Here is a 16,676-nt window from a genome sequence, read left to right on the forward strand (position 1 = left end):
TGTCTTTAATACTGGCTTTAAATCAGCAGGCTTATAAGAATTCACATTACCCAAAGAAATATAAAGACTATTCTTTTTTTTCCGTGCTTAGTCATTCTTATCAGGATAAACCGAGAAGGATTCACATTTAATTGAACTGTGTATTAAAAGTGATATACGGCACACACGAACGTGTGGAAACAGAACTAAAAAGAAAACAAAGGCAAGAAGCCATATAAATATTCCTGTGGAAAAATAAATTACTATTACATTTCTAACTTGCAATGCAAACAGCAGCAAAGCAGAATGCTTTCAAACCTAAATACTTGCGGGTTTAAGGCCTCTGACAGTGGGAGCTGTTTGATGAATTGTGTTGTTGGGCTATGCTAAAAGTTCACTAAGTGCTGTGATCATAGCTCTGCACAGAGCTCTGCACATGTCAGAAAATGAAGTGGAATCTTTGAAATATTACATTAGCAACCGGGTGCAATGTCAGAGTCACCTCTGTCGAAAGCAATGCAGGATTGATTTTTTTTACTGTTCCACTAATTAACAGCAAATACTTTCCTCTTCAAAGCATCCTCCTCTACGCTATCTTTAAATCATCAATTCCACAATCTTGGACGTTCGATTATATCATCTGCCTTGACCTGCATTTATCAAGTTAGATGGGAGTTTGTACCGGAGAGGTACTGAAACCAGGTGTACATTTCACATCTGCCCTCCGATTTAATCTTCTGTATTTATAGAAGTGAAGCTGCCAGCTGAGACTTTGCCTCCAGTCCTAAATCCACAAAAGAAATATATTTTAAATTCGTAATGCTGCTTGTTTGCTGACCTTTGTTTCCTTGCATCACTGCACATTATTGCCACAGTGGCTACTAGGCAAAACAGCTTGAATTATACTTTAGCGTACTGTAATGAAGAGTGATAATGCATTATTTTTCGGTGACAATGTAAATAAAGCATGCTTCAAAAGGTCTCTCCCAGATTATCCACTCACAGTTTAGATGTGGCTCCCCAGTGGCCCGTTTACACACCAGCATTGTAATCATCTTCTGGTTTTTTTTTTATTGGCTGCACTATCAGTTCATTTCCAGGTAGAGAATCAGAGGGATCTCATATAGTCTCCTAATACCTTGTTTGATTTCCATTTTGTTCGCTCAGGTGGACCTGGGGTTTCTGCGTTTCGTCTCTGCCATTGGAACTCAAGGGGCCGTCTCAAAAGTAACGTCAAAAGTTTACTACGTGAAAAGCTACAAAGTGGATGTGAGCTCCAATGGGGAAGACTGGATTACTCTGAAGGAAGGCTCTAAGCAAAAGGTAGGGGGATAATTGGGTTTGTCTTGGTAATGCTGTTAGCTGAGGTGATAATACAGAGATATTACTGGACTGTAATAAATGGACTGGACTGTAATAACAGCATAAATGGACTTTCCCCATTTAACGGTGTCTCAGTAACGGCAGGAAATCTTCGAGCATAAGTAGCATGGCTTCAGGTTTGTGTTAAAATATATAACAAATTAGTTGCTGCAGAATTGTCTTCCTTTTTAGGTGTCAGTTTTAGTTACAGTAACATTGAAAAATAAAACAGCATCCTAATGTGGCAGGTGCACAAGGTGTATGTCTGATAGCAGGCTCTTATCAGCTCTAAAGGTCCTCAGCAGTTATAGATCACAGTAATAGACTGTCACAAAGACGACCGGAGTGGGGGACGTCAGACCAGAAACAAGAACCAGGAAATAAACGACAGAGAGGTGGAGTTTGGTGGAGCTGAGCGAATGGTCTCACTCAGCATTTAATAGTGCACAGACAGACAGAAAATAAACTGTTGTAAGACAAACAAAAACACAGGACACGGCACTGGTAGCCAAAATTAAACAGACAAATAAAACAGACTATACAGACAAAACACGGTGAGCTTCTATTCTTAACTATTATTATTACAATTACCTCTGTCTCCAATCCTGTTCTCCACTCACCGAACACACAACCCCGAGTGAGTGAAAACATGCAGCTTTTATGCAGCTGTACCGAGACTCGATTGCTAATCAATCATTCAATTGGAGTAGCTTTACAACTGCAAGTGAACTAATAAAGTGCAATTCCCCATGCTCATATATTATTACTTTTTACTTGCACGTGAAGTTCTGTGCAATCCTCGTGCCTAAATACCAATATACATTTTAAACACTCATGTTACACAGACCCGTTTATATCCCGTGTACCAATGACTATACACCAACATTAACACACAACACAAAATACACACATGGGCGGGCACTTTGCCACATAGACTTACAGTGTCCATGAAATATAAAGGAACTGTTTTCAGAGGAACAAATCATTTCACAAAAGACTTCACAAAACATACTGAAGGCAAACTGTTTATACAAATATATAATATGAATATAGTGAGATATGAATTCTTATCTCTATTGAGAACAGTGGCCTACATATTAAATTTTAGTTTATGTTTCTAGGACACATTTCACAAAAGACTTCATAAAATATACTGAAGGTCATGTCATGTCTCTGTGGTTTTCTTCATGTACATCCTTTAAAAAAAAAACACTGTATATAATTCATCACCTTTGTTTTAAATACAGATTTTCCAGGGGAACACAAATCATGTAGATGTTGTCAAGACTCCTCTTCCAAAACCCACCCTGACTCGCTTCATCCGCATTCGGCCGACAACGTGGGAGAACGGGATAGCACTGCGTTTCGAGGTGTACGGCTGTAAAATCTCTGGTCAGTGCAAGTCAATCCAACTGTATTTTCACTCTGCTTTGAACTGAATTATAAAATATAAATGCACTAAATCCTATTCCATATGTATGCTGCCTGGTGTTAGGATGCAAAATACATGGCAGTATAACAGCCTGCTGCCTTCAGATGCATATGAATGCTGTACTTTCTTCTACACTTATCGGGTTCAAATGTTGAAAGGTAATCTTACATTTCTGATGTTAAGTCTTTGGTTGACTATCGAACCACCCTGCCCATCTGTACACTGTCATGATGAAACACCACAGGTTGTCTATTGTGGTTTATTATGCTGGTTTGCACTTAGCTTTTCCTTGTGGTTCCAAGCAGCAGTGGTTAGCTTATTGATGGGAGTTGCATAGCCTAGAGCAGTAGCTGGCAGAAGGGACTGTCATTTTTCGTACTGGAGAATTAAAGCGTGTGATGGTAGAAATAGTTGGCCTGATTTGAGGCACAAAGGGGCCTAGAGATGTGCAATTAATATAAGGAAGCCTCAACAGTGATTCGTTGTTAGGACATACTGTATGTAGGACAGCAGAATAGACAAAGAAGAAACCGGGGTCATTTAAGTTTTTCATTTTGAAAGAACTTGTATCTGAGTTGTTGTAGGTCATGTTTTCTGGTGTTTGTTTTGTTGGAGAAATTGTGATGTTGCTGGTTCAGCACGAATAAAGGAAAAGCTCAGTTAAAAGCACTGAGATTCAGTTAGCGGGTAACAATCAAAAGAAGACTCCCTGAAGAAGACCTCATGGGAACAACTAAAATGGTTAGCCTAGCCAAGTAAACTCCACCTCTTTCGTTGATTACATCTTGTTTTTTTGATGCAGTGTTGATGATTTGGTCTTGATGCTCTCAGTCAAATCTGACCCTCTGATTTCCTCCAGTCTTTCGATGCAATAAGCTTCATGTAGAGGTCCTTGCTACAGTAATAGTGGTTTTAATCTTCATTTCTACCTCTGCAGCTTTTTTAATTTGTGGTTGCTCTCCAGAAAGTTCCTTCCTTTGTAAAGCTTGCAACAGAAACTTCGATAGCAATCACAAGAGATGGATTAGAGCCCCCGGATTCAATTCATTTCATAGTTAGAAAAATATTTAAACATTACCCACACGCAAATGAAAACTGCAAGCTATTCTTCAAGGTTTATGTGGTTGTTCATTGTAGTGTCTGAGAATGGATTTCTATTTAATCATGCTTAAAGAAACTGCAACACCTTGATCTGAATGATCATACAGTACATGTTATTGTGTGCACAGGCTGCCTGCACACAGCACATAGCGTTTTACATGCTTCCTTGTTTAGATGTTTCTATCTTCTGAAGCTTGGTGGATTGAGTTGAGAAGTAGTATACTGCTTCATAATGGTAAAGAATCAAAACAGGCAATTTTATAGATTTTCATACTGAACCGTTTCCCAATAACCCATCGTCTCACCAAATAACTACGAGCATACTCATCAGTGTGGCTTGTCAGTGGTAGGCCTGCTAGTTTACCTTGTGCTTTTTTATGCTACCGGGGTTAATTTAGGCATCCAAAGTGGATTGTTTATAAGCAGTTGATTCTGAGCAGGTTGGAGCAACTAGAATTCAGAACTTTGGTACAAGGATTATGAAAAAAGAATCTGGATCCGACTACCAGCTTGGCCTTGAGTAACAGCTCTCTGCAAATCCCCTATTATAAAATCATGAAATCATCACGTGTTGTGTTGGCTCTTGTGTTGTGCTGAAGTGCCCTGACTTGATTTGCACGCAGCATTACTAGAGACCTTTGAGATTGTTTTTGTTGTTTTATTTTCTGAGGGATCTGAGATTTGGAGTAAAGAAAGAGAAATCTAAAGATAATGAGTGAGACAAGGGATATCAGCAAGGTAAACTACCTCTGCAAAAGGGGACTGACTCTTTTTTGCACAGTGGTTAAGATGTTAGTTTGGAAATATTGATGTGTTTGGTCTTTTTAAAATATCCAGCAGTACCTGCATGTGGTGTTAAACTCTGATTACTGCATACAGTATGAGCAAACTCATAATCAAACCCTCTTACCCCTCTTCTAGAGTACCCCTGCTCTGGAATGCTGGGAATGGTGTCGGGTCTCATCACAGATGGCCACATCACAGCCTCCAACTTTGCTGACCGGAACTGGGTCCCCGAGAACGCCCGTCTCCTGACCAGCCGGTCTGGCTGGGTGCTGCAGCCGCAGGCTTTACCGTACACCAAGGAGTGGCTGCAGATGGACCTGGCCAAGGAGAAGCTGGTGCGGGGGCTCATCATCCAGGGAGGCAAGCACAGGGAGAACAAGGTCTTCATGAGGAAGTTCAGGATCGGCTACAGCAACAACGGCTCAGACTGGAAGATGATCATGGATGCTAGTGGAAATAAGCCCAAGGTGAGTTAGGATGATCTAGTCACCCAACCATTTCTTTATTTCTCAACTGCCTAGGGGTCGTGTGTTTATATGGAGTACTTTCAAATGTGGATCTAGTTATTGTCATACCTTGCAAGTGATGCTTGTATTCTTGGGTACTGTATCTATTTCAAAGTTTTAAGAGCTAATCTCTGACTCAAGAAGCACTGAACCGATACCCCATATGGACAGCATTCTGTAGACATATTGTATTACATGCTAGAAGTACATTCATTATGAATTGAAAGAGTTTTCTGCCATTATCATACATTATATACCGTGTGCTTCCAAGTATTAGCACAAACCTATTACAACAATTTACATTGTAATATATATTACAAGCAGGTAATATATTACCTGCATTATGGGGGTTAAATTCTTTAACCCCCCCCCCCTTCAATTGACATGTCCCTATTCATTTGTTCTGGTTACAAATCACGTTTCGTATTCCTTTTATGAAGCTCTGTGACCTGAAAGTCAAATTTCACTTTTGAGCTTTAAGAATCGTTATAGGAGTTGAAAGAAGCATGCAACATCAATGCAGGCCTCAGATGTATCTGTCAGCAGTGTTATGCTTTGAGTGTGGAGCGCACTTCCCAAGAAATACTGTTAAACTCTGTGCCTGGTTACAAGGGACAGGTACAACAATACAAAATCTCTTCCAGATGTCTTAATATGTGATTTTTGAACAAATGAAATCCAAATTTCCATGGTCTTGTTTCCTGTGTCCTCTTTCATAAAGCCCTTTTAACAGTCTTCAGAGCGATGTGGGAACAGATTGCTGTTTCTTGCATTCATTCTGCTCATATCAGTTAGATAATGATGTGTGGTGCAAATTTGCCAATGAGAGTATCCTTTGATAAGTCTTCACAACTGACTTCTTCAGAAGCTGTGTTCAAAGCATTTCGGTTTGGTCACTTTATACATTGTTTACTAGGTTTCTTTACCAGGAATGCTGTTTGAAACTCTATACTGACGAATGCCAATCCAGTGTCAGTAACCGCCATTAATCTAGTCATGCTACACCTGTTTGAGTGTGTTTTAATCTATTTTAAATGAAGGAAGAAGCCATTTCGAAACAATATGGATTATCTTAACCCACTTTCAACCCCAAGAGCCCTCTGCACTGTAAAACTATTAGCATCTATCACTGCTAGGATTCTCGCCAATATGTCTTTCCTTTCTTCTTTCCACCGATGTTCCTCAAGACATTTGAAGGTAATACCAACTACGACACCCCCGAGCTGAGAACGTTTGAGCCACTGTTGACAAGGTTCATCCGGGTTTACCCAGAACGGGCTGCATCCTCGGGGCTGGGACTGAGAATGGAGCTCCTTGGTTGCGAGATTGAAGGTATTTCATTTTCCATTAGGCCTACTCATTTCTTCAGTGCTGAAATGGTAATTATTTAGTCACTGAAAGAATGACAGAATATAAATATATATGTGTGTGTATATATAAGGGTTATTTTGGTAGAACTAATGGGTGGTAACCTCAGGTCCCCAGTATTCCCCAGTTAGATCATGTGTTTTTTAACATAATAAAGATCAATCAATGAGAATGTCTAGAATATTATGCCATTCCAAATCCTAAAGTGTGCTTTTGAATGTTGTCTTTATGAAGCCAAAACAAATTCTCAGTTTACACTAATTAAACAAGACATCTCCTACCAGTTGCCCTCATGAAGATGGACATTACCCATGACTACAGAATTGGGTTCTTCCATGCTTTAACTCTGTGTTGTACTTTATGATGTCAGCTTCACCAGTGTTCAATATCAGGATTTTTATTTGATGTGCTATTATTCTTTACTATTAAGGATATTTAATCAAATTAAATAGTTAGTAAAATAAAAACTGTTTTTCTGAAAAGGCCACTTAATGGAAGATTAGAGCTGAAGTCACATTGCTGGAACGGATTCAGTTTTGCTGCCAGGCTTCAGATCTATATCTGTTAACATGGCTCGGACAGTATCAGTATTCAAACAAACTCATTCCATGGAAATCCAATGTAGTAGTGTGGCAATCATATGCCTTGGCTCTAACTTCTTGCCTGATCAATGTGCAGTGTTCTTGCCAAAAGCCAAGTGCTTCATAAAACCCTAGTCCATGTTTGTGAATATGGCCTATGATCACAGGTATTTCACTATAGCCTATCTCGGTATGGTATGTTTCACAGGGAGTTTTAGTTACATTAGCTTCACCATGTCAATATGTGCTGTACATTGTATTTTCAATAACTCACCACAAACATGCACTCGTTTCATGCTCTGCACTAAAAGATAACTTGCTTCGTTCTCAGTGAAAGCGGTCTCATACCGAATGCATACTCAAACCCAGTGTTTTTTCCTCAGTGTAATTACACTTTTTGGTTTTGGGTGGAACTCTTTGGTGGTGCTCGACTGTAGGGTGGTACGTGTCTGAAGCTGTGTGTTTGTTTTTCCCAGCTCCCACTTCGGTTCCCACCACCACGGCGATAAGCCTGACGGACGAGTGTGATGACGACCAGGCAAACTGTCACAGTGGCACAGGTGATGACTACGACTTGCCAGGTGCTAACACCACCCTCATTCCATTGCCAGCTTTCCACCCATGCCAGTCTCTTTCAATACCATTCAATGGACACCCCTTCTAAAAGTTTCCCATAGAAAAAGCATAGCAAAGTATAATAAAACATCGTGAAAGCATGGCAAAGCATTGGTAAGCTATGTAAAGAATAGCGAGGTATGGTAAGCATATTACCATACTGGCAAAGCAGGGTAAACAATGGTAGATGCATATTATAATCATGGGGAAAGCATGGTAAAGCTGAAAAAATACCATGCTAAAATACATGGTCAAGGGGTATCTAGCTTTTTTGTTTAGTTTCCATTGAATGCCGCTCTATTTACAGCTTATCCCTTTAAATAATGTGGAATGTGGAAGATTTTGTGTAAAAATAAAAAGGACTACTTGAAACCAACTAACCCCTTTTAGTTTTAGTTGGACACATTTGATGCTGAAGTTAAAAGCTTTATAAAACATGCAGTAACTTTTGTTGGTAACCATGCCTATGTTGCAGTTGTCCAGCAGATATCTAACCCAGTTCCTATTCCTTGGCTAGGTGGTGGAGCTGTGCAGATCACAGATGAGCCAACAGGTGGGGATACCTCAAAACTTCCAGGTGAGAAAAATGTTCAAGCAGCTGGATTGGGAAAACAGGCTGATTGGGAACAGTGCGATTTGCCCAGTTTGAATGAATGAATGCAAGATAGATTCCAAAATGAGATCCTGAAAAAGAAAAAAAAAAACACCTTACACAGTATAATAACATTTAATACAAAATAATAATCAACACAATATCTTTGATGTACTGTGCAATGTGTGAAATTGAATCTAGAAATTATCTTTTTTTTTACCCCTCTGCCATACATTTTTGTTGATATTTTTTTCATATTATATCTATTAAATACATCAGACCTAAAAACAAGAGCAGCCACTATTTAATGCATCAAAGAGAGATAAAAACATAGAAGGTAAAGAACAGATTACCAGTATTTTTCCAGCAACATTTTATCTCACATGAGCTTTTTGATAGGCTCCATGCTGTTGGAAGCGTGAATGACTGATAAATTAAAACTAGAAAGAAAAGGATTTGCTGTTAACACAGGGCAAGAAGGCACAACTGTGTCGTGCAAGACATTGGAGCAGGCTGAGGCAGGGCCTGCGCTTTTATCTCTTCAATAGCAAATAAAGCTGCTTAGTCAATTCCTGTTTTTGTGAAGCATGCAATTGCTGGCATATAGCTGTCTCCAGAGAACCAGCTCTGTGGAATGCGGGCCCATTACATGAGCATATCCTGCTTTAAAGTGTACAGCTCCGCTCATTAAAAATGACCCCCTTTTTATGCTTTTCTTAGAATACTGAGCTCTGAACATGTTATAGCATTCTCTCAGTTTTAACAATCCTTGTTTAATTAGCCATCTTCAAGTAGGATTTAGGGGTGTTTTTGTTTACAAAGATTAATGAATTAATGTGTTACGGATTTGAGCTCTGTAAGGAATTGAATTTTTGCTCCTGCCCTCCCCTTTTCTTGTGAACATTTTTTTTGTCTTTGTTTGCTGTTCCAGACAGACTTCTGCTTTTAATTTAAGCTTGTGAAAGCTCTCTGCTGCCATCTTGTGTTTAAGTCTCAGTTCTACAGCATTAATGGCTTCAGCAGTTCTGTAGGTCAGTCAGCCATGAGTAGCATATTGGACAGTTTAATTGTGTTTTCAACTTGTATCTTTCCATATCTTAAATTCAGCTTCCATCTTTTTCAATACAAGGGACCTGCCTGCTTTTCTGTGTATTGTTGAATTGGGGTGGGGTTTTTGCAACCCCTCCAGGTCATGCATTTTAATCAGGATTTGATTTTCCCAACCATTCCGAAGCAGTCTTAACAGTTCACTTTAACAGACTGTGCCTCTTTATCTTCCCCTCTTAGACACGAACATTCATTGGTTCAATTGTGACTTTGGCTGGGGTGCAGACCAGACTATGTGCGGCTGGCAGCAGGAAGGGAAGTGGAGGCTGCAGTCAAGTGGGAAACCAACCAGCAACACTGGGCCAAATCAGGACCATACAGGAGGTGAGAGACACCAGCACTCCCGCAGGTTTTATATATGAGTTTTAAGTAAGCTTGAGCTCCTCATTCCAACAGCAAAACCTATTTTAAAGTGAAATAAAGATTGTAGACCAGGGGTGTCCAGTCACAGTCCTGGAGGGCTATTACACTCCACGTTTAACAAGTGCAATGATGTCATTAACTAATTCAGGGTCTGGATGGAGGTTTCAGTGGTTACACAATTTAGAGTAGGGTTGGAACAAAGACCAGGACTGGAAAGGCCAACTTTGGCCAGCCTTCTTGTATACGAATAATTACTCTTTATATACCAGTTTGTATACATGGGGATGTATTCCTATTCATTATTATTACTATTTTGTAACATCTGGCTCATGTTTTAAATGCAGACGGTGGTAACTTCATCTCCGCTCTGGCGAATGGGAAGCCGGAGAATGAAGTGGCACGGCTGCTGAGCCCCACCGTGCTTCCCCAGAGCTCCAATCTCTGCATGTCCTTCTGGTATCACATGTTCGGCTCTCACATCGGCCGCCTGAGGATCAAACAGAGGGAGCAAACCGCAGAAGGCCCCATGGAAATCATTCTGTGGACCGTCAGCGGGCATCAGGGCAGCCGCTGGAGAGAGGGCCGGCTCGTGATTCCTCAGAGCCCACACGCTTATCAGGTACCATCCCAGTGAAAGAAGCGTACATTACCGTAACGTGATGTGCGTGTGTGTAACAGGGCAGAGGCTGGGCACAAACCAGCGACCCCGCGCACTGGAAGTGAGCGTCTAGACCACAATGTGAAATAGCTAGGCTCATTTAAATTAATAATTTTAGAGCTTTTAACCTCCTCTCAACCCACCAAAAGGGGACAGGACAGACACAGTAACGGCAGTAAGTCACACAGCCCTGCCTGTTACTTGTAGGCAGTTGTTTTATTTTTTTTGCTTGGTTTTTAAAGGGTGGCTTATTTAGCAATGTGAGATTACTAAAAAAGAGGTGTGCAATATGATATAAGAACTAAGAAAAGACCACAAAAAAGAACCACAAACTATACACAGATATGAAAGTGCAAAATCTGTTTTAGATGAGTAAACCCTTTTATGCAGATGCTGTATTTTACACTGGTAAAATCTGTAGATGTTTTTTTTTTTTTTTTTGGTAATAATAACTAACAGTGATATTTGAACAGGTTGTGATGGAAGCTGTAATTGAAAACAGCAGCTGGGGAGACATCGCGCTGGATGATGTGAACATATTGGATGACATGCATATGGGAGATTGCAGGGGTAAGTCGATGCACGCAGCAGAGGCTCAATTACATTACATTAAAAGAGTTAATTGTTTGTGTATTCCCTCTTTATCAGAAAAACATTTTTTAATACCCCAGTTTATTAAAAAATAAAACATGAAGGTGCAAGAAAATCTGTTTTCACATTGCTTGTGTTTATTTTATATTCATATGAGTTATTCACACAGAGTGAAGAAGTAGTCTGTTTGACTGCCGGTTATTTATTGTTTTACTGTTGGTGAAATATTTCCCTACTTGACAATTTGTAATGGTTTATTTTTTAGATCCAGAAATTCCAACAGAATATCCAGACACTGGAAACTCCATTGATGATATTGGTACGATATTCCATTTCATTATTTCCAGTATTAATAATAATAATAATAATAATAATAATAATAATAATAATAATAATAATAATAATAATAATAATAATGCATTTTGCAGTTTGTACATTATATCTTTAAAAAGCTTTTTTTTTCTTTTTAATTTTTTGTCTTTAATTGCTTAATAGTTTCGATTTATGCCATTTCTGTACACACACACACACACACACACACACACACACACACCAACACACACACACACACACACACACACACACACACACACACACACACACACACACACACACACACACACACACACACACACACACACACACACACACACACACACACACACACACACACACACACACACACACACACACACACACACACACACCACACACACACACACACACACACACACACACACACCACACACACACACACACACACACACACACACACACACACACACACACACATACACACACACACACACACACACACACACACACACACACACACACACCAACACACACACACACACACACACACACACACACACACACACACAACACACACACACACACACACACACACACACACACACACACACACACACACACACACACACACACACACACACACACACACACACACACACACACACACACACACACACACACACACACACACACACACACACACACACACACACACACACACACACACACACACACACACACACACACACACACACACACACACACACACACACACACACACACACACACACACACACACACACACACACACACACACACACACACACACACACACACACACACACACACACACACACACACACACACACACACACACACACACACACACACACACACACACACACACACACACAACACCACACACACACACACACACACACACACACACACACACACACACACACACACACACACACACACACACACACACACACACACACACACACACACACACACACACACACACACACACACACACACACACACACACACACACACACACACACACACACACACACACACACACACACACACCCCAACACACACACACACACACCCGTTCTTTCTACACAACATCAGATTTACAGTAAAGTGGGTCCCTTGACAGCTTGGACAAAAGAATCCTGCATACACACACAACTGAAGCAATACTCTTCCCAACGATATTGTTGGTGAATGTACTCAAGATTGAATGCAATAAATCCACTGATATTACCCTGGTTTGCCATGTTTATCAATGTGCTTTACCATACCGCACTGTTCTTACAATGCTTTACCATGCTTTTACTGTGGGAAACTTTTATAAGGGAGATATCTTCCAGAAATAGCTGCAAACTAAACAAGATGGCATCCAAAATTCACATATAGACTCAGTGACAAAAAACTTTTGTATATTGTTGCATTACACTCAGTCAGGTCACATGCTGTTTTAACACTATAATTCTTCTTCTTCTTCTTCTTCTTCTTCTTCTTCTTCTTCTTCTTCTTCTTCTTCTTCTTCTTCTTTTTTAGTGTTATTGTTCTTGTTATTATAATGCTGTGATTTTGTCGATATTGTGAAAAATTCACCATACTGTAAACACAGTTGTAGCTTGGTAACCATTGTGGATTGAGGGCAGAAGTTTGTAAACTCCCAGGAGACACAAACTGTGTTTTTCATTAAGATTTTTTTTCTCCTCTCTTCATTTTAGACCTTACACCGGAGTATGAGTATCCTGACAACAGTAGTGAAAATGAAGAGATCCAAGGGAATATGCTAAAAACCCTGGACCCCATTCTCATTACTATCATCGCCATGAGCGCTCTAGGGGTCTTTCTCGGGGCCATCTGCGGAGTCGTCCTTTACTGTGCCTGTTCCCATGGCGGAATGGCAGAAAGGAACTTGTCAGCTCTGGAGAACTATAATTTTGAACTTGTAGATGGAGTCAAACTCAAAAAAGACAAACTCAACTCACAGAATTCATATTCAGAGGCATGAGAGAAGACATGGAGACAAATGAGCCCCAGGATTTAAACAAGGCGAATGGGAACTGCTTTTATCTTTCGAGAAGAAAGAGGATTGTAGGGACTGCGACTGAGCCAAGCTTTTCTCAGGAGCTGCAGTGAAAGAAGCCTACAAAACAGGGACACTGTGTATAGAAATGAAAGATGTACAGCCAGATTATTATTAATATTATTGTTATTTGTATTATTTTTTTCATTTTCATTTTTAATAATCATATGCTGGTGTTGAGACCAATTAAGACAATGTTACAAGTATTTATCATTTTCTTGAAGGAGATGTTTTATTATATATATATATTTTTTTTAATTAAAAAATGTAAAATACCAAAATGAACCATCCTGACAAACATGTACTATTATCCTTCCGAAGGACATACAGCACAGTAATGTACAATACAGTACAACCCCAGGTCACTGTCTCTGACAAGGGTCTGACTGATGTATAGTTCCTGCAGGGCCTTTATTACATGCTTGTTGGTTTCTGTAGTTTATTTTGGAGTTTTACATCCCTTTTCAATTAAAACCAATTTGCTAGCAAAATAAATAAGAGTATTGTGGTTGAGGCAAAACAAAAGCGACTGCTTCCCCTAAGGTTTTGACATGACTCACGTATTGTATATAAGTTTAATATATTTTATTGCCCTTTTTAAAAAAAGCTGCAGTATCCCTTTCTTTGGTTTTGTGTGTATAGTGTGAAATACAACCAGACAAGTGCTTTGCTGACAATCTGCTGTAACGTGATCAGTGGTCTAGCTAGGGTGGGGGAGGGGGAGGGACGCTGTGCCTCTCTGTTTGCTCCAGTCCAAGGCTGGTTTCTTGCAGCCATGTTATTAAAGGCGTGCAGACTTATATCACTTCCCTGAAACCTTTGAAGCATGCATCCTCTTTCACAGCGACGCCTTCACCCCATACAGGGAATAAAAGTGAAGCATCTTTGAAGGAATTGGCTCAGAGACAAAGCAGAGCAATAGCAGTGCCCTCGCTCCTTCCCAACAAGTACCATGGATCCAATCTACAAATCACAACGCAAGCAGATCAGGCTTTGGTTTTAAGTTTTACATGAAGGACGGCCTCGACCAGAGCACAGCATGCCCACATGATCCAGTCCAGCTTCAAGTTTAAAATCAATAAGAATGATCACAGTGAAGAAAGGCATGCTAAAGGTTAAAAAGGGCTATGCATTTCCATGACATCCAGCAGGATAACAAAATGTAAAGACACTTTGGTTAAGTAGGTGTGCAGTGCACGCTACACGATAGAATGCTAATGCATTTGGTTGTATTTTCAGTGGTAAAAATGGTGAGAAATGTGTGGGTGCTTTGCATGTATGTGATTTAAAAATAGACCACATTAAAACTTTAGCAGCAAACACATTAGTAAACGCTTTTTTTTTTTTTTAGCAGTAAAAGCAAAACTGGTTTCAAACTAGCTCTCATAATAGGACATCCATAGCTGTGAAGGTAATAGAAATAAGTAAGGTTTTGAACTGTGAAGCACAGTTCTGCACGTTTCATGTTTTATTTTCTGTTGAAAAGATACAGTATACTGCGATACAGCTGGCTCATGTTTCTTGTTAAATGTTTCTCTCATGTGAAATGTAGAAATACACAAAGGATACTGTAGCTTTAGATAAATAAAAAAACAATCTTGCACTGATAAATATATTTAAGAAGTTTGTGTTTATAAGGTTACTGATTTGTAAAAACAGTGTTACAAAATTCTTTTTACATGGTTTCAGATTATGTGACATAATTTTGAAATGTAAAATAAATAAGGTGTTTTCATTATTGAAAAAAGGTATACAAATTTCCTATAGTAACATATTTCCATTTAACTAGTACATTATTGCTTTACGTTTTGTACTGTCATAAAACTTTTGTGCAGATTTTTTTACCAAAACTTTATTTTCAATACTGCTTCTGTAAGTTGCTGTTGTAGCGAAGAACAGCAAGGCCTTAACTTTATCTAATGTTTGTACTCTTACACATGGGACAGCCTTGAAATCACATGTAGCTGTTGTTATCATTTACGCTGAACTATGACTACTACATTCCAAAGATTCCGCTGAAATAAATGTTTTGTAGAAGTTGTTTTTTTGAAGTTCGTTTTTTTTTATTTACAAAAAGGCTGTCCTCGCTCCTGAACATTCGCAGAAGACAATCGTTCTTCGTTGTGATTGTTGGACAAACCCAGAAGGTGATGACTCAGATTGGCTCCTTCTTGAATTGAGTGCCTGATATGGATGCAGTAGGATTGCACTTATTATTGGAATGTTGCTGGAACATCTGCTCCAACACTCTGGAAGACGCGAACAATGAAGCAGCACTATTACAGCGTTCGCATCTCAAATTCCTCAGTGACTGAATGGTGATAATGTAAAGGTATGCAGATCTCTTGTGCTGTATTTGTGATTGGTGCCAATATGATGGAGATCATGTGTAACTGACAACATGATGTTAGGATACTGTTGAAGATATATGATGGTTTTAAGTGGGTGGTGCTAAACTGGACAAGCAGTTATAGTGAAGACAATGAAGCAAGTGAAACTAAGTTTGGCTGGCTAGACATTCATAATAGGATTGTCTTTACAAGCTGGCCACTGATTTGTGGAAATAACCACTTTGGAACACCCAGCACACACTTAATAGTAGTTTTGAATCCTAGTTTATAACTCAGGCTTGCTGCCTGGTGAAGGAACTTAATACCACTTAAGTCAGTTCATGTGAAGACATGAAACCGAGGCTGGTTCTACCCTATCTGTCTGCTTACCTGTCATTCTGGGTTATTTTCTGTAAAACTCATGTCCTGCACATCTCTAAAAACCTGACAATGCACATCTTAATGTTTTCAACTGCAGTGTGAAATCCTGAAGAATGTAGTGAAGGGGACTAGGTAGTATGCACTAGTCATACACCACTGGAGGTCTGGGTCTGAATAGTTACGATCATAACAAGTGAAAAGAGTTTGGTGGTTTCAGTGTGATTCTCAGTGCACAGAACAGTCCACAACATAAAACATCCCCACAATTCAGGACTGAATGGAGATGAGGATTAGAATAAGAAATAATCATTTTGCGAAATGAAAAACATGAATTGATGAACTTCCTATTAAACTTGCACATGAGGATTAAAAACCAATAAGTATTTGTTGTTGCACCCTTGTGAAGTGATTATGAGTTATTATATTTTTTTCTTCATAAGTCATGTACTGAATCAATGTGTGTTTTCTAACATACTTCTTTTGTTCTGAGTTGTGG

The 16,676-nt window shown here is 39.5% G+C and overlaps 1 protein-coding gene across 4 annotated transcripts in view; it reads left to right on the forward strand.

Moving 5' to 3' along the window:
* The window catches only part of LOC121314091 (neuropilin-1a-like), a 48,060-nt gene extending 32,554 nt beyond the window's left edge, over positions 1–15,506 (forward strand). For 3 of the 4 annotated variants that reach the window (XM_041246954.1, XM_041246955.1, XM_041246953.1), the window contains 11 exons: positions 1,147–1,302; positions 2,589–2,733; positions 4,796–5,127; positions 6,354–6,498; positions 7,592–7,696; positions 8,248–8,307; positions 9,610–9,753; positions 10,137–10,411; positions 10,924–11,020; positions 11,307–11,360; positions 13,108–15,506. In XM_041246954.1, the coding sequence (XP_041102888.1) occupies positions 1,147–1,302; positions 2,589–2,733; positions 4,796–5,127; positions 6,354–6,498; positions 7,592–7,696; positions 8,248–8,307; positions 9,610–9,753; positions 10,137–10,411; positions 10,924–11,020; positions 11,307–11,360; positions 13,108–13,394 (1,800 nt within the window). In that variant the 3' untranslated portion in view covers positions 13,395–15,506. The remainder of the gene's footprint in view (positions 1–1,146; positions 1,303–2,588; positions 2,734–4,795; positions 5,128–6,353; positions 6,499–7,591; positions 7,697–8,247; positions 8,308–9,609; positions 9,754–10,136; positions 10,412–10,923; positions 11,021–11,306; positions 11,361–13,107) is intronic. The other variant, XM_041246957.1, reaches the window with a different exon arrangement.
* Positions 15,507–16,676: the final 1,170 nt, after the last annotated feature.

This window comes from Polyodon spathula, chromosome 4 (genome assembly GCF_017654505.1).
Source record: "Polyodon spathula isolate WHYD16114869_AA chromosome 4, ASM1765450v1, whole genome shotgun sequence".
NCBI lineage: Eukaryota > Metazoa > Chordata > Actinopteri > Acipenseriformes > Polyodontidae > Polyodon > Polyodon spathula.